This window comes from Falco naumanni, chromosome 3 (assembly GCF_017639655.2).
Source record: "Falco naumanni isolate bFalNau1 chromosome 3, bFalNau1.pat, whole genome shotgun sequence".
In the NCBI taxonomy this organism is placed as follows: domain Eukaryota; kingdom Metazoa; phylum Chordata; class Aves; order Falconiformes; family Falconidae; genus Falco; species Falco naumanni.
In genome coordinates this window covers 102,424,235-102,451,163 of record NC_054056.1, presented here as the reverse complement: position 1 = coordinate 102,451,163, position 26,929 = coordinate 102,424,235, and the positions used below count along the sequence as shown (strand labels likewise).

Below are 26,929 nucleotides of genomic sequence, written 5' to 3'. Positions count from 1 at the left end.
GAGAACTATTTTTAATATAAAACATATTTCAAAATCATTTGAGGAAAAAATACTTTCCCCACCTCGTAACTGAACGATTTGTGGTTTGGTCATGTAGAAATTCAAGCTTTAGTTGTAAAATTCAGAGAGCAGAGAAAGTCTGCAATATGTATTTATAATTCTGTGGACAAGGATGCATTTATTTATTCAGTTCAAAGATCAGAGAAAACCCAAGCAGTGCACTTACCATCAAGTTGAGGAGTTCACCTAAGTCTGCAGAATATGGAATTTGTAGATACATTTTTAAAAAAGGTTTGTTTCATGAATTCACCAATGAAGAAACCCTGCTGTTTGAAAAAGAGTAAGTGTCAGTTAAATATAATGTTTTATTAGTAATAGTGTCAAATACAACTCATGTGGCAAGTCTGTAGTTTGCAAAACATTAGATGATTGGAAAGTGCTAACAAGCTTAATGTACATTCAAGTACATTGCTTCAATTTGAAGTGTACTTTCGCTACTGGAACATCTGGATGTATCATTGCTAATGCTAACACTGAGAATCTTCCATTTCAACCTGCTAAACATTCTTCTTCCAGGAATGGTGTCCAAAATTTCTCCAAAGTTATGAACAGCAAGGCTGAGACACCTTTCCTTTACAGATAAGGAAAGAACCAAAATCAATATTTTATACTTGAGCACCTAAACCAGTGTTGGCACCTAAAAGAAAAAGTCCAATTTTCAAAGGCAGATTTTGTGAAAGTACCGCACGCTTTTCTATTTGCAGAATTTTTCTTTCTAGACTGAATCGTGTATTCAGTCAGACCCAAGCATTCATACCAGAGTATCCTCTGCAGAGAATGGACACTTTTTTTTTTCATGCATCTGCAGTTCATTCGTGTTTGATTGCAATCAAGCCAGCATTGAGTCAGCTGCCCCTCGCCCGAGAAGAGAGCGACTGTGACAGCACACGCTCCTCGAACAAAGCTGGACACCAGGAGGATGTCTACTGACGTAAATATGATATGCAAACCATCTGTGACATCCTAACCCCACAGTGTTTGGTTCTTTCATCTCCTGAAGTGCTCTGATCCAGTGTGGACCGTGAGGATATCTGCACAGCCTCTCAGGTGGGAAACCATTCTGACCGACGCAGACATGGCTGGACAGACAACCTAAAGGCCTTAACCTTGTCTCCGTTGGGCAAAGAAAAGTCCTTAGTGAAAATATGCTGGTATCAATTGTCCACTTTTTAGCATCACCACCAGTGCTATTACTGTTAAATGAAGACAGCCCCCCTCCCCTAAAAGCAAAATCATCTATTTAGACACAGCAACATTCTTCCTCCTTGTGTCATGCTGCTCCACAGTTGTCGCTATTTCTCTCACAAAAGTGTCCTGTAAGAGGTTTTTTCCTTCTCAGGACTCTATTTCTTCCATCACCTCCATCACAATCGTTCGAGGGCCAGTCAGGATGAGGTTGCTCACTGTCCTGTAATCCACATGGAGAACGTTGAGGCCATTGACAGATACGACAAATTGGCAAACCTGAGGAGAAACATAAGTAGCAAAACAAGTTACTCATCAGACTTTTTTTGTAAGGCTGTTTACACAGATGTATTCTCAACTCCTGGGTGTTCAAAACCTCCAGAACTCTTCACACCATCTCATTCACCACTCTTAAGAAAACCACATTTCTTAGAATCAATCTGGCAAGTTAATTTTCTGTGCTTTTTTTAAAAACATCAATGCAACTTTCAAATAGGTGGTATTTTTAAGTCCTACATCAATCACTTTTCTTACAACAATTATATTTTTCTTCTAACAATGATATTTTCCAATATCAATGGCACTTTGCAAACAATATGGGACAAGACAGCTCTGGCCGTTGCAAAAAGCCTATTACTCTTATTTTGCCTTAAACACTTTCATAGAAACCATTTTAAACAGTTCTCGGTAGTCATAGTAAAAATATGCGTCGTATCTCCAGGCTCAGGGCAAGGTCTGGATGATGAGTTCACTAGATTCAGTGCCAAAACTTCCACCAGTACAACACGAACCCAAGGATCCAGATTCTTGGAAATAATACCATGGAAGATGAAGTCAGTACTAGGATGGATTAAAATGTCACTGTCATTTTCAGGAGATTTTCTTACAGATGTAGTTATTTTTACTTTTTATGTGTACAGGTTTTGGTTTTCTTCAGCAAGTATGACTCATTAATTAATTTCAAGTATGCTAATATTGTGTTTTTAAGAGCCGTAACAAATTGAACTGCTGAAAGTCTTGTATCGTCAGAGGCCACTTTCTGAGCAAAAAGTCTTGATATTTCTACTAAAAATATTTCTTGATAGAATATCAGAATATTTCTATTCTGACGACACCACTGTGTATCTTAAAAGAGTTAATCAGAAAGAAGTCACATTGATATTGTAAAAGACTGTGGAGGAAAAGAAAGATCACAATATTGATTCCTCAAAACCATTAAGCCTTCTCTGTATCCAATCATAATATTACAGTATTTGGTAAAAAGGCCAAAAATGTGTAGTGTCTAGATCTGTATTTTTAATGATAAAAATATGGAGCCTAAAGCAATAATATTATCCTGATATTTCAATGAAAACAATACATTCAGTAGAAGGTTATACTACTCATAAGTCATCTTGAGTCTGTAAGAAAGAAGATATGAAGCAAGTATCACTAGAGACATTCATGCTTTATTTTATCTTTTTACTTTTCCTATTTAGGCAGAAACACAACACAGAAATAAATGCATGCAGGAGAGGTGGGAAGCAGCTCTGGTGTCTTCCCATGCTGGCTCTAAACCAGATTTTCTCAGAGCCAAGTAATTTAACTTTTGTGCACCAGCCACCTTCCCTCTCAAGTAAAACATTTGGTGAAACTCAGTTTGTATTTGCGCAGAATGTACAGAATGTAGCCATCGATGTTCCATTTAAGGAAAATTACAGAGGAAGAAAAGCCAATCCAAAAAAATGTAACATTTCATCAAAAATGCCACCAACGACTTTAATCTCTGCTCCTTAAAGCCTCTGCACAGGAAGAGTGGCAGCAGCAGCCCCTGAAGGGCAGGCAGAGGTCTCTCTTACGCCTTACCCCCTGCCCTCAGAACTCCCCTGCAGAGCTGAAGATCCTGGCTGGCAGCCTTACGGGGAGCCTAAATGACCATCAGAGTATGGCCATCAGCCATTCCACTTAGCCAACTTCCATGGCACTATGGACGCATCTTTCCTATACATTCATATTCAGTATTTCAGTTGCAAGCATTGGGAAAATGGTTCAGTTTTTGCATGCAGACAAAACCTTCTGAATTTTAAGGATTTTGGTTGAAAAGGTAACCCATCATCCTCTGCAGTGTGCCTCAAATGGTATTTAAGAGGCATGTCTCTGTAGTTTAAAATGCAGATTATTGCAGTATCTACAGGTCTCAACTTCCAGTGGTATTTCTTAACGCTTTCTGTGGCTTTCCAAGATTGTATCAAGTTTTACTGAATTATAGCTTTGGCTCCAGAATAATACTTGGGTTGATTTAAAACAGACCTGCAGAAATAACATTGTCTCTTCTGGCTTAATGCAATTTTTGGAAGTTGAATGGCTGATGTTTGTTTTACTGCTGCATATTCTCAGACTTCTCAAGTTACTGGAATCCCAATGCATGGGTCTCGTGTCTGGCCAGGGACAAGCATGCAAGCGTGTGATGGATACATCTGCATGCTGGATCATATCAGGGGCATTTGGAGGCCTCTGGGGAACGTCCCTGGCAAAGGAACAGACTTTCCAGGCTGGCCAGTCACTCAGACCAGGACTGCAATGGTGTAAATGGGGGCTATAAGGGCATCACAGTAGTGAACAGCAATCTGAATGCCAAGGAGTGCATTTCTTACGCAAAAGACAAGAGTTGACATGTCTGCATTCTCAATGGGTTGTGGGGGTTTTTTTGGTTGGGGTTTTTTTTTTTAATGTATGCCCATGGCGGTATTATTAATCAGCAATGCGTACAGGCTGAGAACAGTCCCCTTCGTGCTGCCCTTTGCACTTGATCCAAAGGGCTTATTGGTTTCACCATTTCCAGTGGACAGGATTAGATGCAGAAAGTCCACCCAAGCCAGATGAGAAGAGGAATACAGAGAGCAGGACAATGCACAGAAAAGCATACTTCTGTCCTAAAATTGCATGAAAAGACCCATGAGGAACAGGAGATGATAATAAAGAGCCAGTCACCCTGGGGGCAGAAAGCCCTCTCCACAGCCATCGGCCATCGCTTGGCCAGTGCCCCCAGGGGATGAGTCTCTGCGAATACCAGATCTGGCTCCCTCTGGGATAAAGAAATGCGGAGCCATTTGCTGCGCCCTCCAGTTCTCACTGGGGGAGAGAGTTTTGCAGGGTTCTGAGCCCTTTGGTACGCTGAGCGCCCTTGACTCACCCAGTTTTCTTCTCCCCGCCCTGGTTCTCCACCCAGCACTGCACCCAGCCAGGGGGAATGAGACGCAGTGCTCCCTGGCGCGTTTTCGCCATCATCAGTCCTGCCCCACAAAAGCCCACATCGTGCCTTGCTCTCTTGGTGGAGTTAGTAAACAAGTGAGAGTGAGTGAGTACCCACAAATCACCTCCGAATGAGTATATCTACCCACATATTATTATCTCAAGAAATTTTCTTAAGGAGACTGGTTTACAAAATCATGATGATTTAACGTTACATTTATAAAAACACATTTTAAAAAGCTGTAGGTGCTCAGCTTGTAGCTACAGCTGTTAAGGGCTTTGTAACTGCAAACACATAAAACTTCTCTGTTGGTTTCCACACATCAGTAACTATAATAGATAATAAACTAAAGTTAAAAAAGACTCAAAGAGCCTTTTATTGCTCATTTCCTCATAGCTCTCCAAGGAATCTGACAGGAGATAAGCGTCCGTTTTTACCCCTCAGACCAAGAAATGACAAAGACCAGAATAAATTCCGACCATTTTTTTGGTCAGGATGCGGTGATCTAAAAACCACAGAAACAATAACACTTAAATAAAGTAACACTGAAATTAAAAGACTCCCTTAATTAATTTCAAATACTTAAATGCTACAGTAATAAACATTTATTGTTAAGTATTTCAATTCCCCACCTTGGCAGCAGCCCACAGAAGTCAGGATAGCAGAAAAGGCACCGCTGTCTTTCTGCAGGTTTCCACTGGCACATACAGAAGGTTTAACCAAATCCAGGTGTTCCCAGGAAAAGGAAAAGTTCAGCTTTGGGCTTACATTTGAACAGAAAGGATCTGGTAACCTACCACTCACAGGAGTTAGCAAAGATGTGTCACGCCACTTATCAGCAAACTGAAGATGGCGGGAAGAGGAATTATAATTAGTTACAAAAACATTTAATGGCCAAAATCAGGATTGTGCTGTACTTGGAGCTGTACAACCCTTCCCTCCCCCTCCCTGGTTATCGCTCTTCCCACCACGGCAAGCTTTGGCTGCCTGCCCCTACTTGGCCTTGCCAAGCTGCCCTGGAGATGTACATCCACACCCCTCGATCTTCCTGCCAGGAGAACTGCCCCCTGGGCAAACCAAAGCCCTGCTCCCTCGCAGGGGGCTGCCTGCACGGGGGCTGGGCAGCTGAGCCAGCACTGATCGGGAGCTGAGGATGACTGCGGGATGCTCCCGAGGGATGTCAGACCCAGGCTGCAGGCACCAGTGTGGAACTGCACAACTACCTTCAAGCCAACTACTGAATAAAAGCATTGCATACCTGTCACTAATTCTTACTTAGCATTCTGCCTCAGGATAACCTTAATATTGATGAATGCTACAGGAATATTGCTTGAGGATAAGCAGTTAGCCTAGATCCTTGGATATTCAGACGCGTTTGCACTGTAGGCTTTAGTCACAGTGGAACCAGGCCTTGCCTGCTGGACTTTTTTCAATTTAATGTATTTTTATATACAAACCTTTAAAAATTTCCTTTCTTTTTCGAGGCACACTTTTGAGAAGGATGCTGTGAAAGATCATGAAGAGCTGGAAATTGCCACCACAGAACTTGGCTGAAGCAATGACTGCAATGTTCTTTGGGACAGCTTTAAAGAAGCGTTTCAATTTACAGATGCAGCATGCACAACCATTCATCACCGGTTGTGAAGCAAGTAACAGCCGCACAGAGTCAAAAGATAATGTATCTCAGAACAGTAGGACACGACCATGATTACACAGTCATTTTAATTTGACATAAAAGTTTTTAAAAAGCTTGGGATGAAGAGAAACGCAAATGCACACGCAGGCATAGAGGAGGCGGCATGGGGGGGCTGCCCTTCTCCACAGCGGCAGACGTGTGCGTCCCACCTCGGCAGCTGTGGGTTAAGGCTCTAATACTCAACGGATTTATCGTTTACACTTCAGTGTAAGTTACACTTCAGGATCAGTGTCTGGAATCCACTCTGCTTTTATCTTTTGGCTAACATCTCTTTAAGAAAGAGAGTATAAACACTATGACAAATACAGATCAAGTAGGTACCAAAGAAATCAATGCTACCAAATACAACCTGGGCTTAACATTCTTGAATACAAAGCTAGATTATGCAATGACACATTACAGATGGTGGGAAAAAATACTGGGTTTCAGCAGCACTGATATTTTACCCAATTATCTGGGCAGTAATTCAGCATCTAAGACTGCAAAGCACAAAGTCTCTACCGGCATTCTTGAGTTTTCTCCTCCGGCAGCACCAAGGCCAAGCAAACGGCAAGGTTTTCACCGGCTGTTTGACACTGATAGCTGCTCTGGCATCAGGTGTTAATAGTGTAAAGAGATGCTGAAAACATTGCCACCAATTCATTTGCACTGAAGGTGCGATTATTATTGTACATGTGGCAACTGCCTGAAGGGAAATCTTAAAAAATGCTGGAGAGAGAGAGTGAAATCCAGCCTTGCGCTAATCTTCCACTCTGGAGCAGCCAGGATTCCACCCCTGGACTCTGCACAGAGCTGAAACAGATTTCTAGCAGCTGGCAGCTCAAACCAGGGCCATATCCTGCTGCAGAGCAGATCCCTTTGAAACCGAGGTACTTCAAAAGTCATTAGCGCATTGCACAGAAACAGGCAGTTGTTGGGAAAGCTGTGTGCAAATCAGGGCTGGCTCAGTCATCCACCAGGGGACAGACTGGATTTAACCCTTTGCTCTGTTCCTAGTTTGTACGCACACTCATAGAGTTATCAGATAGTTTAGGACATGCTCCTTTGACTGTTACTTCTTCTTACCATCTGATGTGATGCCAGATGTGTTACACAGATAATTTTTACTTTAAGGCAAGCCATTCCCAAAATACATGGAAAAATGTTCCGGTTTCTCTTTGGTCTTTTTTTTAAAAATTTACTAGCATCCAATAGGAATGATGAATATAGGCAAATGTAGGAGTTATTTTCAACCCTGGAAAGTTCTTCAGCAATTTTCCTAAGAACTAAAATAAAAGCTTCTAAGTATAACTTCTTTCAGAGCTGTCTAAAGAAAAGTGTATTTTGACAATTTTACAGAATAAAATTGATACCAGAATTGACAACATAACTATTTCAAAAAGAAAAGAATAGTCTAGTGTTAGTGGTTTTGCTTTTCTTCTTGCTAATGAAAATTAAAATTAAATCCATTACAGAAAGAGCCTGCTTATATTTCTGTTAGAGACCCTCAATAAGTATAAGTAAATGCTTTTTTTCATGTCCTACTAAACCTTCAGGGACAGGATCAGCTGGTCGAGTAGCTCAAGCTTATAATTGTTTCATTATGGTATTCTGAAATGCACTGAGATCTTCCAGAGGAAAGGTTCTTCACGTTCAGCTAGCAAAATCATCTGTTTTCTACGTGTAATCTGCATGACAGATCTGCCAGATCCTGATTTCTATTAAATATCAGGACAGTCTGCCAGTAAGAACCCTTCCTTACAAGCACCCATGCAAACTGGGGCTGAAGGATTAACATTCAGCAATTGTCAGTGACCTGGAGATGCCTTAAGCAGAATACCCGAGAAATCAAGCTCTTCACACCTTGTAGATACTTTTTAAAACTCTGGGCCACTTCTAAGATAGAAGACTCACTGGCTGATTCCTGTGGTACGGCCACAGCTCTCACCTGTGAAGGTTACTGAACTCTTGCAACCGAGAAGTAAAACTGAAGCAAAAAAAAAGATAAATTATTCTTTACCATCACTTAAAAAGGAGATATATCTGCTTTGGCTTTTCTTATCTTGCTGACAGATTTCAGAAAAATTTGTGGAAGGCTTAGGTGCTACAAGGGTGTAACATCTGAAACACAGCTTTCCAGCCTTCAGCAAGGAGGAAGGGGACATCCAAGCTTCCACCGTTTTAAAGGACAAGGTATCCGTCCCGTGGGATTTCTCCCCCTCACATTCTCCTTGCTCCTCTAGGGATGCTGGGAACTGCTACTCCCACTCTCGCCTCCCGAGCACCACTGTGCTCTCAAGTAAACAGATGGAAACCAAGGCATCATTTTTAAAATGTAATTTAAATATGAAATATGAAGTAGTTAAGAAATGAGTGAAAGTAAACACTCCCATCTATGTCTGTTATTTTGTCACACACGAATAAAAAATTACACCCTTTCTACTTTTTATCGCAGTTACCATTGAAAAAGGAGCTATTTACAAGTGCGTAAACCCACAGGTTTGCCCTGCCAGTTGTTAGATCTCTTGAGTAAACCTTCCAAGCTAATTACCACATCAGCATCTTCTACCTCACACACCACAACATGGGTTTGTATGCAAAATCTTTAGTGACAATGCCAGAGAGTGAGGTTTCCATCTCCTTAGGGTGTAAAGAGCTAATCTGACTTTTAAAAGAAATATGGGGGGCAAAGTTTTGTTTATTAAAAGCTGGATCAGTAACCTGACCTAGGACTCCACCACCTTTTTTGCCAGCAGAAAGGGATACCCTCGGCCTGAATTGCCAAGGACTTTGTGGATCCGGGTATCAAACCAGTTCCAAAGGGGAGAAGGGCTCGTAGCCGGACTTGGTGCCTGCACTCCCAAGAATTGCTCCTGTCCCTTTGCACTGGCTCTGGGGAACAATGCACCAAAGCCAGGCACCGCTCCCTTTTAATCTTGTGCCAGCAAAAATAAATAAATGAAAGGACGTGTCTCCAGGCAAAATAAATTCCCTGATGTGCCTGACATGGTTGGAGGAAGGAGGCAATAGATAGGGATCTGGTTGGAGGCAAAGGGAAAGAGGTAGATGAAAAGGAAGTAAAGATAGGATCAACCTTTCTGGCAGCAGCTTACACTTAGGTCACTAAACTGCAGCTTAAGTTTTCAGATCACTTAAAGTCCCAGGGAAATCAATGGCAAGATGGATGTTAGGGCAGAAGGAACAAGCACAGAGAAATGTGAGGCAGGGAACAACAGTGGAGAGAGGGCGTAGAGTTCAACTTCTTGTACACACACACACAATCTGCATTTATACTGACACAGGGGCTCTTCTATTTTAATAGGTAACTCATAGCCATGAAGCAGAGGAATCCCCATGCTCAGCAAAGAGCTCAGGCCACAGAGATGCTGAACGTGCTGCCACAGAAAAGCCTAAGACCCAAAACCAACCTTCTAAATAAAAGTAAACACAGGCAGCACTGAAGCATTTGCTCTCGCTCTGCTACGCTTTATATTGTCACAGTGGAATGAGGAAAAGAGATGAAAATCAGAGGTCCAAAAAGTTATGTTTCCAGTTAGAATTTTTTTTTCTTCTTTTTTAAGAATTCATGCAATCTTGCTAGGTTTAGTAAATCAAGGCTGGAACCTTACAAATCAAAACCTACTGCACGTCACCGGAAGGTTAAAAAATCATGCAACGTCCTTTTCTACATAACTGAGGTTACTGGATGAAACAGAATAAATTGCAGCTGTGTGTTCAGCTCAGTAAATATCTCTACCAAATGTGTAATTGGCTGTAGAGTGGGTGGTGTGGGAGTAGGCAAGTATCCAGGTCTTGCATAAACACAGGATTTTCTCTCTAGAGGAACACATTTCTTGTTCAGTCTTTACACCAGTGTTAAGCTGGCCCACGGCTCCATCAGTGGGCTAGAAACCGGGTACCAGCAGAGCACAGTACAAGGCATAGCAGAGGAAACTAACTCCATTTACAGAATTACAAACGTAAGTGGATAATTCTGGCACTCCATCTTGGTCTGTGGCTGAAGTCTGGTAGGGATGGTTTGCCTGAGCAAGGGTTCGTTACATGTTTTCATTACACATACTCATTACATACATTTTTTGTTGTTGTTTTTAAAAAAGACTGGGGTTTTTTAGAGTATTCCAAACTCATCGGTCTCCAACTGAAAAAAAAAATCAGAAATTAAACAACATCATATAAAACCTACGTAATATAAAAAAAATTAATACATCCAATAATATAATGTCACACAATATAAAAAGTCACAGATTCTCAAAGGGCCTCATTGTTGGTTTAGATAGTGTCTGTATCCCTCCCTTTCTGCTGATGGAATCACTGAGCCAGCAGCCCACGAGAACAGCTCTTGGTTTGGGGTGGGTGGCTCTTGCTCCGTACGTGAGTCTCAGCTCCGTGGCGGCAGAGTAACCCCAACGGATAGACCGAGCAGCCAGGCAAACACTGATACAGCAAATGGGAACTATTCACATTAGGTAAATCAAATCTATCTGTAGATACCTGGAGGGTAATAACATAAGGACCTAATGCCCTGAAATGCAAACCTTCTATAAATATGGAATAGGGAAATGTAGGCCACTGCTTCTCACGGCCCTAATTGGGAATTGGTGTGTAAAATGACTGACTTCATCTGAGTCCCAGCGAGAAATACCCACAGATAAAGCCAAGCTGGGCTGGGCCACATCAGGAAAGCAAACCAGTGACTGCATGCTTAACTTTATAAGTGTTTTTATTGCATACTGCAATTCCATACCTACCACAGAACAGCTCTGAAAAAAAATAACTGGAATGGCTAAAGGTGAAACAATCCCTAAACCAGCCCAACCAAGGGAGTTCCAAGGGCAGTTGGATCCCCACAGGGCACCCTCAGCACCCTCCGGTATCAAGGCTACAATGAGCAGGAGCAGTGTGCACCATTTGAGACAAACAGCTGCTCTCCGCTTGCACAGACAAAAGTGCAATTGTTTTTCCATGTGTTTGACTAGCTAAACAGAGCCTTGGCTTTAGTGCAACATGTTTCCCGGATCGTTCACTTATATCATGAAAGGAAGCCAGCTAGTGTCCTAAGCAGCAACGAAGTAAGACACAGAGAAGTGCAGGGAAGGGTTCTGTAAAACAGACAGCTGGCGAGCAGCATCACCCCTGAAGTACTCAGGGCAGAGAGCTGTGATAGCCACAATGCTGTAAATCCAACAGCACCTGAGGACCCCTTCCAGGCTTCAAATAAAATGGATATTGCAAGTAAACCTAATAATACACAGTGCTTTTCACCCTCAATTGAGAGCAAAAGCGGTTCAAAATGCCAGCATTTTGCTGTACTGACGTCTGATTTTATGGGTGGTTTTTTTATAGACACTTAGGATACTCTTTAAGATTTCAGCCATTCTGCAGACAAGTTTTTCAGCTGTCAGTCCTCTCTTTAGAAAGCCTGGACTACCTAAGACTGACCAGCAGTAGCCTAAGGAAGCTCAGGCGAGGGCAAGGTCCCAGCTGTTCTGGCTGGTGCTAGATCTCGCCGTTCAATGGGCTACAGACCATGCTGCAATTTGGAAGCTGTAGCAAAACACAGACACAGCCCTGTTTTACAGTGCAGCTGAAACCAAGACTGCTTTCTCTCTCGTTCTGAATGGCTCCAGCTGTAAGACTCCGGAAACAATCAAGAAAGCACTTTCATAAATGCAGAGTGTTCAGATATCTGCGTTATCCTGCCATAAAAAAACACTTACTTGAAAAGAATATGTAAAAGCATTTTTTATTACAGTAATGTGATTAAATTTAAAACATCCACAGACCACCGATTATGAACTTGCAGACAATTTTTTTTCCATTAATTATATTAACTATTGATGAGAAGGAGCCAATGAACAGACATCAGTATAGTAGGTTTCTTGTTGCCCAAGAGCATTTTAGGTCATTGGTCTACAAACAAGTTTGATTCTAACTCAACTACACTGCTGTGAATGCAGAAAAAAGAGCTCTGAGCTATTATGAAACTTTCTGTATTTGCCTTAGGTTTCAGTTGTTGTAAAAAAAAAAAAAAAAAAAGTAATTTTATTGCCCAGTAAAACTCTCTCTCTGTTAAAAGAGTCTTTAGAAAAAGTCACACAGAGTTATTGGAAATCTAATACTGTTCTGCAGGCCAAAATTCAGGTCTGGGATAAGCAAGTAGAACTTTGCTAAACCTGTGTCCTATAAGTTTAGGGGGAAGAAAACAGAAATTCACTGTTAAAGGTGAAATTTATACTCAGAAAGCTAAAGCCACTCCGTTTATATTTCACCGAGGAATTCCCACTGCCTTAATTCCTTTCCCTATAGTGAACAACTTGGATCCTGCAGTTCAAAAATAGGACTAAAAACCATAATAATAATTTTTCCCTGTTTTGGGCACGCAGTTTGCAGTTTACCTCCTGCAAGAGTCGTGCCGGAGCACCACGCTGCCTGTCTGCATGGGGGTGGATCTTGCCCCTTATGCCTCTGGAGGGTGTCTTTTTATACATGGAGTTTTGATTTCTTTATCATGGAACAGCAAGTGCTGATAGTCACAGCACGCAGCTAGTCTCGAGCCCAACATAAAGCTGGCATCTTTTTTTCCATTGGTTTTATGTCCACTGACTCAGAAGAACAGAAGCCCACAGCCCATGGAAGCGAGCACAGTCCCACACCCCATCTACATGGTGGTGACCATGCACCCAGAGGCGTCTTCACAAGGGTGGGGTTCACTTGACCATCCAAAACAACTTCAACAGAAGTACTGCGGCCCCAGAAGAGACATCCTCAAAACAAAGGGATCCTTAAACAATGCTGTGGGGAAAGAAGCAAGGCAAACCAAGGAAACAAGCAGAAAAATGGAGATACAAAATAATAATAAAAAAAAAAAGCAGGAATGTAGGATGAAATTCTGACATCTCTGAAAACAACAGCTTCATCATAGCTTTGAAAGAACTAGAATGTCATACTTAAGAGTTTAATGTTTTATTAGTGGAAAACAGAGTAAAACAGAGGAGAATTTTGGTAAAGATTAGCAGAGACTGAAATAAGGTAGCACTGGAAATATAAAGTCTCTATCCCTGGAACAGTCACAACCTGCACAGGGATGGCGGGGTGGTATGCCACAACGAAAGTGTTCAGAGTTAATACAGACACAAATTTCCTGTCAGGATGGGAGGAGGATGGCTTAGAAAGAGAAGAGTCATCCAAACTGAAGTTTGAAACTCATTAGAGCCCACGTCAGTGGAACATTGCTGCTCGGGAGTCTGCAGGTCCAGTCTGTAAACTCGGATGCACGTATTGCCCTGAGACTGGGAAACCAAGACTGTGAACCACAGCCCCATGGAACACAGGGAAACTTTAGCAAACCTAAAGGCTTTTTCATTTGTACTGGTACCAAAATGGATCTACTCATCAAACATTTTGCTTATGTTTGATAGCATGTCAGATTTGTTAGCATTTTCCATCTGTTTAAACCCAAACTACCTTAAAAGAATAGCTATGTACGCTGGTAGGAAAACAGTCGGTGTAGTTGCACAAAGGGTTTGTGACAGGGTAAAGAAGAGAATCCAAATCCAAATTGTCTGTGTCCAACCAGCAGGCCAGTGGTCCAGGGTCTCTAAGACAGTCTCCTGACACTCAGAGAGGTCCAACAGTGAGAGGGCTTCCACCACAGAAGGGGATACAACAGCCTGAGTCGCTGGTACAGCAAAGGGGCAGAACAGAGACTGACTAGCAGCTCCTCCAATGCTGCACTGGGATTCCCAGTGATGCAGAGAAAGGGGACTGCTGAGAAAACACTGGATAATTTCAGTCAACCTAAAGACACTGTGCTAATGCAAAGGATGATCAAGGACTTCAAGACTCTGCTGTTGGACTCGTAGTATTCTGTAATTGAAAGCAAAGGAGAGATTTGACAAACCTTGTCTCCTTCCGGCAATCAGACAAAGTTCTGGCAGCAACACACAATGCAGCTTACAAAATCACATTTTCCTTCAGCAAGAGAAGCCCCTACTTTGGTAAAAGGGCTAAATTCAGAAAACTCTCAGACAAGAGGAGATGGGTGCAATACAGTTTGCTGACCAGTACTCAATGGTCACTATGACGTGTCACAAGTCATCGTGATAATTTTGATGGCAATAATCCCAGTACAGTTAGAGTCACAGGTGTTTAGGGTAGATCCAACTTATTGAAAAGTGGTGACAGGACTCACTCAAAAAAAATTTGGAACTAATAATTGAGGTTAATTAAAAACATCCAATGGAAATGGAAACTTTGGGAAAGGCATCACCACAGCTTACCAGCAAACTCCTTGAGCAAATGATGATCACAGACCAAAAAGAGAAGGCAGACACAGAGCAGGAACACCCAGGCACAGATTCATGTGTCGTTCAGGAAAGTCCAGTGACTGCTATACATGCTGTTAAACAGTTGTCAAGGACAACTAACCACTAATCCACTTCTGATGTTGATGGCAGAGTTGCGTATTTCCACATTCACAAATATTTAATCTCTTCCAACTTCTGTGGAATCATGCTACTAACACAGCTGCCTTACTAAATTTTTCTTTAGAGTATTTGACAAAGATTTCTACTAAATATCAAATGGGGAAAAAACAGCATCCAAACTATTGACCATTATGTTCTTACTATGCTCCTAACATGTCCTAACCACTCTTCTTGAGCATGATGTACAGGATGTTCAAGGCTAATGGCTACCCGGCTCAGCTCTCCAATCTCTGAGATGGATAATGGCACACAAAATCTGAGGTTCTGGTTACAGCTGCATAAAGTGAAAGACAGAGCTAAAATTTGTTTGAATTTTCTTTGGTTTTGCAAAATCAGCGTTGATCTTACAGTAAAATAACAAATCTGATTTCTTAAAATTAGATTTCTCTAGTCACAGCTGATTGAATGCAGCTTCCACATTTCTATGAAGGAGAATGGACCTTTATGTCATAGCTTATAATTAAATACTATCAGAAAATGAGGTGCTTACAGAGTCATGTTTGAAACATATACATTTATATTCAAGCCCTACAGTAGTGGCATTCATTGCACGTAGTGCTATACGCGTTTAGCTCTGCTGCTTCTCTATTTATGGACAAGCTATGAAAGCAGTTTGTCAGCAACTTTTTTTGAGTGTTCACATTACCAAATGCATTCATTCTGAATTCACTCTAATGTAATTATCAAATTCAGCAGTGAGCTGATAGCACAGCTAAAGGAAAATACCAACCTGCCTCAGTATTTTCATGCGGTAATTGAAAACAGATGGCAGCTTGTGTAATTTACGCTTTTCTACAATCAGTAACATGTTGGTATAAGATAAGAATTCTACGACTGAATTGCATCTGCTTGAACAACACCATATGCTAGTGCACAGTATAAATATTTATCCAAACCTACTCCATCATCTCATTTAAAGCTCAGTTACATGAGATAGTGAAAGTAGCTTTTGGATACCTTCAGTTAGCACTGGAGTATCTCCCCAGTGCTTTAAAGGGTCAGACCCAGCACCAAACACTGAGGTTTCTTCCCTTTCCTGAGCCTCATGGAGTAGGGTTAAATAGAAGGAAGTTTGTTGTGCCTCATTTACACAATATAAATACCAGCCTTCAAGCTCCCACTAGGCTGCCTTTAGGAGTTACGAAGAGGTTCCTCACTTATGATGTCCAAGCTTCTCTACTTTTCCCACTGTCCTGTAAAGCACTGGAGATTGGCCACAGCCACAAATGGGATATTTTCTACTGAGGGAGTAATTTTTTATTATTATTTTGATTTTTTTTGGTTTTGTTTTCTAAAGATTTTTTGACTGGTTTATCTTGCTTGTCCAACTGTTGAGCCGTCACCAGGTTTGAGGTCAGATTGACAAGGACCATGGAATAGGGTTTGTGTTTCTCTGCAGCATGGGGTACGTTCAACCTCCTGAGAATCTCACAGTTCAAATTTCTTCCTATTGCAGGAATTGAAAGCACTGTCAATTCCTCTGACATCACATGGTTTTGGGTTGGTTTTCCCCCCAGTTGGCACCTTATAGTGAGTATCTTTTAATCCTTTATGTTACAAGCCTGTAACACTTTATGATTGTGGCAGTACTTGGATCCTCTGGATTTATCAGATAGTACCTATGTTCCTGTGACTGCAGGGAAACTGAGTCTGATGACCTCGATCTGCTCCATGAGACAGTGGCTACTCAGTTACACTTGAGATTTGGCTCTTATCCTGCTAGTGAAACCATTTGAGAACCTGGACCTGATATAATCATATGCGAATGCAGAAGACGATGGCACAGGCAGAAAATTTATGAGGCTGACCTCCACCCTGTGCCAGCTTCTAAAGATCAGGAGGAGAGCAGAACCATGCTGAACCTATAAGCAGTGTGAGGTTAATGGCTGGACTCGATGATCTTAAAGGTCTTTTACAACCTGAACGACTCTATGATTCTATGAAATAGTCCTGGCTGTATACCATAATCCCCAAGCAGAGCTCAAAACAGGTGGTGTTGGTACCAGTGACCATACATGGGCCCCCAAGCTCCCTGCTACTTAGGGAAATAATGAAGAACTAGAATTGGACAGAAAAGCTTGAGTGGCCATTGACAATTTGTACAATACAAGGACCTTAGGTTTAACACCTATAAGAAGTAATTTGCTCAAAATCAGTTTAAGGAACCAGATATTCTTTACCATTCCTCAAAGTTTAGAGCTGGGAACTGATTTCCCCAGCCAAAGGGAAGAACGAGTATCAGCAAAATGGGTGATTAATTTGTCTCTTTCACAAGCCTCACACTAAGATAGGTCTGCTCATTTTTTCACACTCTGTTGCAGCGACATCACATTAAATAACATCGTGTGGTACGTAATATAAGTCACCAGTTTTAAGTCAAGTTGTGTAACTTTTCGAAGAGTCTTTGTACCTCAGAACCAGAAATCAACTTACAGAATAAAACACTGAAAAAAGGGAAAAATATTTTTCCTGACAACTGGCAATACGTCATCTGCAGAGACCTGAATTTTGCAGCCAGTCAGTACTGAATATTAAAGCAACCTGGGAACTTCAAAATCCTGTTGTTCCTGTCTTCTACTACTGATGACAGCAGACAGCAAAACAGAGCTGCAAATAACTTAGAAGTACGCATCGCAACACTGACTCCTTTCACAGCCCCGCGTCGCCTCCAGCTCCCACTCATTAACGCGCTCACAGCAACCACGCTCTTCACAACACTGTCACAGGCAGCCGCACTTCAACAAACCAGGTCTAAAAATACTTCAGTAAAACTAATTGACAAGATATTTATTAAATTATTTGCTCACCTTCATACTTGAAACCTCATACTGTAAATGGTAACCCTATTTACCAGCCCCAGAAGAGGTAACGAGACTTAAAGCCAAAAAACTTAACACCCTCTCATACCTCTTCAGCAGACCACGCTAGAAGGGATTTTCTCAGAATTAAATTGTCTGACAATTGCCCTAGAAGAGGATGTCAGGCACAAGGAGACAGCAAGTGCAGCCATGCAGAGGTGGATGTGTGTGACAGAGACCCCTGCATCCCAGCCAACCAGCGCCGTGCCCACCACACCGCTACTGCCTGCGCTCAGAGCTCCATCCCAAGGTCACTGAGATGCCTACTCAGGCTCCCAGTTCACAGCACTTTGGAGCAGCTCAGCAGCCCAGCCAAGGTCAAACTGAAAGCAAGCCACCACAAAGTCCTACAGGTAGGTTGAGCCCATAACGTTTACTGCTTTATATAATACATGGGAGAATTTTAAGTGCACAAACTGAGGTCCTACAATGAGATTGTGGGCGGCAGTCCTCTCTCAACAATTCGCCCAGTGTAATGCAGAGACAGGAATATAGTGCTCTCCAAGAGAGGTAAGTGCAAAATCATGAGCTTTACAAATAAAGACATTTCCAAAAATGATTACACTGGATGCATCTCCTTAGGAGGAAAAGCCCTGCTGCTACCGCCAAGAACTTTTCTACAAACTGCAATGCCAAGTCTTGGCTCTTCTTCAAATTCTTGCCCTTTTCATCATAGCCAACTTTCCTTGTCAGCGCTTCTTTGGTGTAGCGCACAAAGCAACGCTGGCAGACAAAAGCTCCTTGCACCAGCCCACCAGAAGTTACCGTGCCCAATAGTCTATTTTCAAAGTGCCCCTCCTGCAGCTTCCACACAGGAGAAGGTTTTTTTTCAAGAAGCTGTCATCTAAAGCTTGTCATGAGATTCCTTTAAATTTGCCAGATTGAAGAGTTCTGTAAACAGATGGATTAAGTGACATAGATTCTTAAAAATTTCAAATACTGCACTAGAATTTACATATCTATTGCCATGGGAACACCTCAACAAAAAAAACCCCTTATTTTCAAAGAAAACTGGCATTTCTTCACCAGGGGCTAAGGGTATTCAGCATTTCTGAAAATGGGGCACCAATTTTTGTGTCTAAACAGGGACTGATCTAATATACAGCTATTAAGTTTCACGTGCAGTTCTGCTCTGAAAAGTGATTTTATATAAAGACAGCACCTTTGAAAATAATCAGACCTGTCCTTTGTGCAAATTCAAGGCAATATATCCCAGCTTTAAAATAATTGTTTGCTCCCCTCAGGACAACGGACTATTTTACATTCTTATATCTTGAAGGATTCGGCCCATCAGAGTACATGAATGCATGGAGAGCACGAATGGAAGATACAAGGACATAATTTGGTACATAAAACCAGTTTCAGAGGTGAAATATGAAAGAACCTAACTTAACTGAAACATTTTAGTGTGCGGTCACAGGGCTGCCAGCATGAAACCAGAAGTAAAAACAAACCAAAGCCCCACTATATTCAGCTCTAAGCTGCTGAGTGCAGAAGTGAAATCTCTTAGATTACACATATGACACCACAGTGTTATTTTTACAAGTCAGGTTTCAGAATAAATCTACTTTATTGCTAGCTGCTATATTCAGAGAGTAAAAGATGCTGTAAAGAACTAAACTCCCAAGTTCAGGATCTAGAACATATACATGAATAAATTAATTCCTTTAAAATTTAAAGACGTTTAAATTTTAGGCAGGATTACGATTTGAAAAGTATATTCCCCATACAAAAAAATTGCAACTGTATACTATATTTAGGTATTGTATAAAACGTATCAAAAATCCCAGCTCCCTCAGGAATCAAGCTGTTTGCCAGCAGGATGCGTCAGGGTGCTGCATGCGCCGACAGGCTCTGCAGCTGCCATTCCCCCTCCCAAGGGTTTTGCCTGACGTGCTCAAAAAAGTAAATGTTCAAAGACAGTACGTCCTTGCAAGTTTCATTTACAAAAAAAGCCCAGCAGCCAGAGAGGAGAAACCCCTGCAGCGCATTTCCTAAGGAGAGTGCCATGGCAGGTCTGGCATTGTGCGATGGGTGGGATGCGCATCCCGGGAATCATGGCAGCACGTGTTGCCTCCAGCTTGGTGGGTGTGAATATACAGGCGAGGGGCTGCTGGGGTTAGTGTGATGGCAAAGGGAGATGAATTAGAAGGTAGGACAAAATTCACGGCAAACTGGACTGCATGTGGAATACATCTGAAACTTTCATCTGTATTGCCACCATACAGTAAAATGTGACATAAAATGATAATTTAATCTTTGGGTCTGGCCCAGCCTGGACATCGGAGCAGATGCAGCAGCTAGTTTCCCTTTCTTGCTTTTATCTGTACTTGGCGTAATGCTTTCCTTTCATTTTTCCCACTGTGCAAGGCAGTGATTAATTCACAGATGCATGCAGGATGTGATCCAAACACGCAGGTAAGTCAATGGGCTCTGCACTGACTACAAAAGCCTTCACATGGAATTTGTATTTATTTATTCTTAAATCATGTAAGAAACTATTTCAGCTCTTAATGAAATATGAAAGTATCACACATTCTTCTTTCCAAAATGTCTTGAATCTTAACTGCTTTACAGTGAATGGGTTATGCTTGCTTCACTTTCAATAGGTATGTCTGACTTTGTCTCTTTCTATATAGGCAAAGTCCCGAAGCTGCACACCACCAACCACATCAATGGCAAAGTAAAGACGGAAGATAAAACTGTGCAGTGTTGGGAAAAGGTGCGTTTAAAAAACCAAAAAAAAAACCCCACAAAACACCACCAAAACCAGCTAACCAACCAAAAAAACCCCCAAACTCAAAAAAACGGAAAGGATGAATGAGTTTCATGTGGAAAAGGGACTTGAAGAACCTCAAGGATGGAAGGAAAGAAACAGGAGGGCGTGAAAGACACTGTGCATAAATGCCTGAAACTGACTCAATCATGGAAACAAAAGCACCTCTCCCTCCCCAAGTCCAGGCAGACCAAGACCTTCACTGAGCAGCACAAATACCCCCAGTAAATCATCCCATTTTGAAAACCCACCTTCATCCCAGCGGCAGCTGCCGGCCCGCTGGGGTCCACAGCCTGGATGTGGCAGGGCTTGCTGCCCCGCACCACAAAGCCCCAGCCCACCGCATCACCAACGATCTGGAAAGAGAAAAGAAGGACATGATCACCATCAGGCAGCTCCGTGAAATTCAAGGGGGTAACATCTAAATGGCTCAAGACAACAATTTCAACATCTCTATATTTCAAACACGTAGGAAGGGATGTTATGTACAGGCTGCTGTATCACTCATGGGAAAAGCTCTATCCAAATGATTCCTCTTGCTCTTAATGAACTTTTTTGTGGAACTAGGAGACTGTAAAAATCAGTACTTCCAATGACTAGGTTAAAAAATGCCTTTACAGACAGGCTTTCTCTAATAGTGAGTAAGAATCAAAATTTCTGTCCCATCACAGTTTAGAAAGACATAAGTAGATACTTCACTTTGGGCAGGTAATCCACTCCTGTAAAGCAAATATTACCAGGAGCACAAAGACTAGATGAGTTTGTATAATACAAATGTTATTTGCTTTATGTAATTTTACACGCCATTTAAGTCAGCAGCATGACATTGGCATAAAGACAGGATAAACAAGCACAGCATCAGACCTGAAATGTGTGGAAACACTGATAATGGACTTTGGGATTTTAAAGTACAAACCTTACCAAATGCAAATAAGCTCTAATTATCCCATCAGAAAATGTCTGTTTGGATTACCTTATGCATACAACATGCAGAAAATAAAGAAAAATACTGGAGACATACCGTAAAAGTTTTTCTTACATATGGGGCTCCAGGCATCAAGAGCTCATCAGCAGTCACGGGTCTCTTTAATACTGTGGAGGTACATAAATAGATACTCAATACCAACATTCCTCTGCAATTTCTCTTAATAAATAAGATACAGCATTGGGATACAACATCTTTTTTGGTCCCACTTCCATTACACGATCTCAGTTCTTGCAGACTTGCTTGAAAGTAGTCACAGAGCCAAGGAAAAGACTGCAGAATAACCCTGAGAACAAATGATAAGATCTTTGGAAAATCAGGGCATTTTTTATCTGCAATCAAGATCCACTAAACGCTATCACAAACATCAGAAGTGGCTGTTCCCGTGTCCAGTGTTAAAACAAGTGATTGAGCTTCCTGGCATGGAGCAGCTTTTCTTCCTGACTCGCTCTGTGCATGTTTGGTGCCCTCTGCTATTTTGTGAGTCGGGTTTGAATCACAGAATTAAGTAACAAGAAAGTCCTGGTTGGGTCAGGAATTATCCCAAGAGATTTCTGCAGTTTTAGGCACAGGCATCTAACTCCATCTTATCCAGGGACAGCCTAGGTAACCTCTAGCTGGCTGGGGTTTTACATGAAAGGAAATGAAATGCAGGTGATTCCCCACTGTCTTGCTATGTAATGGGGTAATTTTCCTCTGAACAAAGTAAATTTAAAGTTCTGCCAAATCAAGTCAGTATCATTCTCTGTACCATTTTTTATCTGTCTATAAACACTTCACAAGATGGAGGACGACATAAAGATGTATGTCATTCACCATATTTTCCTACTTCACCTTTAAAATTATAGCTGCTTTTCGTTTAGCAATAAATAATTTTGATAATGTCTGCCTTTCCAGTCACAGGTGGAAGATAAAATTTCCCACAGATGGTATTTGAAGACAGTCTTGACTTTCTTAATGGCATTCATGGGAGTAGAGAGAATCCTACCATACAAAACAATACTATATTTTTAAGCTTCCCATGGATTTTGACAAACTGCAATTTAGCCAGCATTACATTTTGCAGAGCATGCCTGGTCAATGTAAAAAACCTGAATGATTTTGCTCATTGGACAAGTCAGAATCAGGTAAATCATCCACACAGGACATCTTTGCATGCCTCCCTTCATTATACCTCCAGAAATCTATTTTTGTTTGATGATTGTTTTTCTACATGACTGGTCAGGTCGTGACCTGGGTTTTTTTTTCAAGTGTTTGCCTACAAGAGATCTTACCTGACAATAAATATACCTCTGCCTTGTGTTTATTAGCATGCAGTTCAGCAACATACTCCTGGTCTGGATAGCAGGAAACTGTGAAAAAAATCACTTTACAGTCCAGCAGAGGAGTAAGAATTCCTCTGTAACATTTACATCTGACAGCCTTATGTTAACCTAAGCGAGATAACATGTGGATCTGTACTTGTGCTATGGGAGAAATTACCCTACATTGCTGGTAATTGTATAATTCTTAAAAATATGTTTGTTTATAAGCCCGTTGCTGTCTCCTTTCAAGTATGAGTCTGTTAAAGCTATTCAGAATTTGAAAACTAGTCCTAAGGGAGAATTTATTTTAACAAATAAAAGAATTTACGCAAGGGCAACATCAGCCTCTCCTTTTTCTTCCAGTGTTGTGTAATCAGCTGCATTAAAATAAACTTGTTCTCACTACTCCTGGGTTGACACTTCATATATAATCAGAACCATAAAGGAATGGAATAGTCAGCATACTTCAGATAACACACATGTTCACCGACAGTGCATGAATGCTATTTTATCTGTCCCAGAAAGTTTTCCAGGATGTAATTAATGATGTACTGGGGCCAAAGAGCTCCCCATATAAAACCTATCAGAGCATTTCTGGGAAGTATACCTGAGAGATATTCTGCCAAAGCATGACACTGTGGCACTCTTTACATAGGGGTAAACTCGTTGCATATAGGGTACTTATTGGTGCACATATAGGGTACACATTGGTAAGTGGTGCTGAATGCCCAGCAGCAAGGTACTCCAAAGATGCAACAGCCACCAGCTCTGCGAGCATTGCCCTGAGCTGGGAAGCAGGTCTGGTGTAGGTGGTTATGGCTTCTAGGTGTGCAATCCTACAGAGTCCCTCAAATTATTTTAATTTAGAGCTTCATACTGAATTCCCAACAGAGCCTAAGGAGAGAGAAGGAAATGCACTAAAAGGAGAGAGGAAGAAAATATCCTCACAACTATGCCTCTCATTCTGATGGCCACTCTGCACTGCAGGAACGACACACACTTTAGCTCGCTCATCTCCGGAGTAAATTGTCAATGTTTTGAAGGGGATTCATGTAGCACTTGAGTAATCACTTCAGATTTCAGCATCCCTTCAAAAGCAAAGCTTACACATATCCACTGAAGCTTTCCCCCATTGCACAACACTTCCCCACACCACTGGCAGAGACCAGGTAAATTTGAAATAGTAAGGAGCACAAAGGGCAGCAGGGACTCTACTTTGAAATTCAGAGCTGTTTCTGAGGGAAACAGAGAGGCTGAAACAATACCTATCCTGGTCTGGTTCCCCCTTCCCAGATGTACAGTAAGAAACAATTTTGAACTGTGGAAGAATGGGTGTGTTTAACCTTCTGGCGTGGGGTAGGAAATCCTTTCAAAAGGAAAATAAGCTTCAACGCTTCTTTTACCTTCCTAAACAGACTGGTGTAAGACCTAAACAAATAAAAATGTCGAAATGGTCCCTGACAGGCTGAAGCAATGCTGCCTCTTTTTTTCAGAGGCTGCTGTTTTCGGAGTTGTGTTATTTCATAGCAACTCAAGTGGCCACTGGATAGTTAAACTCTCCTCTGACTTTCACCAAAGGAATGTCTCTAGGAGGAGATTTGAATCGGTTGAGAGCCTGGCTATGAAGAGGCAAATCTGGGCCTTTGACTGCATGTCCTCCTAAGAGATAAACTGCAGCTCAAACCACAATTATGGGCTTGATGCAGAGATTACTGGAGGCAGACGTCTGGCTTGTGTTCAGCAGGACTTCAGGCTAGAAGATGAGTCCCCTCTGACCTACAAAACCTGTGACACTGTCAATTTTTTATGTATCCTTGAAAAGATAAACCTAAGACACGATGCTAGGCATTCTTCACATGGCCTTCTCCCCAAAGCGATGTCTGCACCCTGGCTCCTGTGCATTGTAAGGGATGCTGGTGCTCACCGGATTTGGGGTTGCAGAGCACAGGAGGACTGCTGCTGAGTGTGGGGCTACTGCTGAAGTACCCGCTGCTGCCACAGCTACTCATGCTGCTCCTCCGTACTGCCGACACAATCTTTATCTCCTTGGTGGGACTCACTACAAATAGAGAATATACAGAGAGAAAGAGAACCGGTATCAATTATTAAACTAGTTTCCATGGTTTCTTTAAAACAGCAGCAATAAACCATGTTTTCACTGACAACACTGGGAAGGGGTTAGTGTGTTCTACATAGAATCATAGAATGGTTTGGGTTGGAAGGGACCTTAAAGATCATCTAGTTCCAATCCCCCTGCCATGGGCAGGGACACCTTCCACCAGACCAGGCTGCTCAAAGCCCCATCCAGCCTGGCCTTGAACACTTCCAGGGATGGGGCATCCACAGCTTCTCTGGGGAATGCGCTGCACCAACCTCACAGTAAAGAATTTCTTCCAAATATCTGATCTAAATCTACCCTCTTTCATTTTAAAGTCATTCCCCCTTGTCCTACCACTATGTGCCCTTGTAAAAGTCCCTCTCCGGCTTTCTTGCAGCCCCCCTTAGGTACTGGCAGGCTGCTATGGGCTCTCCTGCATGAATACAATACTGTAACTAACACAATGGCTGAACTGCTCCCATTCAGTGTCTTCCAGGAGGCTTTTCAATGTAGGGAAATAAGTTTTTCTAGTTTTCCTTTTACTTTGCATTTATTCTTACCAGATGCTGCTGTACAGCTAACTCTGCAGGACATCTTCCCCTCACTTTTACTCTTCTTGAAAACTCCACATAGAATGTATGACGAATTACTTTGGGCTTGGTGGATTTTAACCAGTTCTGTTTGTTCGTTGACACCGAATTTTGATCAGCATCTGAAATGCTACTCATGGAGATACAAAAACACCCCAGGGAGCTAAAGATCTGGTAAATTGAGTGAATGGAAAACCCCTATGAACAGGGACACATAATACCCAGCCCTGCTTTCTTTTCAGTCACTGAAACCCTTGTCCAAAAAGGATTTTTTAATATCCCATGGAGTTGCCCTACAGACAGCAGTATAGTTGATGAGTCACCTGAGAGAAAACTGGTGTGTTTTCTGTTGTCATGGTTCTGCTTGCGCAGGCAAAACGGGCTGTCGTGGCTTTCTGGCATCAAGCGGGATTTCTCAGTGAGGAGCTCCATTAATCGCCGCCGGCGGCGGAAATTCATTCTGCATTGGTAGAGCAGGTTGTTGTCCATAAAATGGTGCTTGTTGGACACTAGAAAAAGAAATGGATAAAAAGTCTATGCCTGGTAGACTGAAATCAGAGCATACCGATCTGCTATGTGTTCCCTGCGTGCCTCGCTGTAAGGAAGCAACACTCGGCGCTCTGCCCCTCTGCAGGCTCAGAAAAAGGAGAAAGGTCATCAGCTTCATACAGGTGGCTTCAATATACAGGCTTTTATAGCATTGATAACAAGAGTAGGAAATTTAGTGGCCATTGCTGGCAGGAATCTTTTACACTACTTTGACTAATGACAAGCACTTCTTATTGTCAAGTGGAAATGGGAGTACTTCATCTTTCTGTGACAGGTTGCATAGTGGTCCATCTCCACGCATGGTTCCTCTGCACACCGTTTGCTGCTGCTGGTCACTATAGACCAGACTTAGCTCCTTAGAACAATTTTCTTTTTGTTAATTCATCAGTTTAGGGCAGCCCCTTGGAGCTCTGACTACCTTGTCCGGAGCTACAGGGCAGCAGAGAATCAAGACCTGTGTATTTCCTCTGTCTTGTTCACCACAGACACTGTGTCCCAGACGCTTCCTGCGGGCCACTTCCCCCCCTTCATACGGATACATGAGGTTTGGGAACAGGCAGCCAGCCAAAAATCATTTCTTACATAATGAACTGAAGCCTTAATTACAACCTGTTTTGACATTGAGAGCAAATCCCAGGTTGCTAGTGTCGGAGCAAGAGCGCCGAGCCAACCCGCAGACTACTGCAGCATTGCCGTGACATCCGTGTGTTCGCTGCCACTGATGCTGCATCTCAATAGCGATGAAAAATGCATTAGTTGGATGGAGCTCTGTGCCAGGTCTCGAAAGCGCTCCGACTCCTTCACGGCTCAATCAGAGGAAAGCCCTTGGGAGTACTCCCTGCGTTAGTACTGCAGCATCTCAGATAGCTGCAGTAGATGTTTTGGCTGCATTTTGCCCGTCTTCACCTAGCTCCTGTGATCACGTTCCACAGAAATGATTTCCCACAGTTAGCCTTTTCCATGAAGGACCTAGATTCTGGATTTAACCAGTTTATAAATAGTTTATAAATCACATTTCTTCCAATATTGAATTGTAAGAACTGGTGGGTTATGTGTATTTATATACCAAGTGTAAACAACAACACAGATAAGCACTCGGGGTCAGTGAAG

At 42.1% G+C, this 26,929-nt stretch overlaps 1 protein-coding gene across 2 annotated transcripts in view; it reads right to left on the bottom strand.

Moving 5' to 3' along the window:
- Positions 1–347: 347 nt before the first annotated feature.
- DEPTOR (DEP domain containing MTOR interacting protein) overlaps positions 348–26,929 on the bottom strand; it is a 76,246-nt gene continuing 49,664 nt past the window's right edge. For both annotated transcript variants that reach the window (XM_040585571.1, XM_040585570.1), the window contains 5 exons: positions 25,594–25,779; positions 24,507–24,641; positions 21,315–21,385; positions 20,545–20,649; positions 348–1,524 (listed from right to left, as the gene is read on the bottom strand). In XM_040585571.1, the coding sequence (XP_040441505.1) occupies positions 1,396–1,524; positions 20,545–20,649; positions 21,315–21,385; positions 24,507–24,641; positions 25,594–25,779 (626 nt within the window). In that variant the 3' untranslated portion in view covers positions 348–1,395. The remainder of the gene's footprint in view (positions 1,525–20,544; positions 20,650–21,314; positions 21,386–24,506; positions 24,642–25,593; positions 25,780–26,929) is intronic.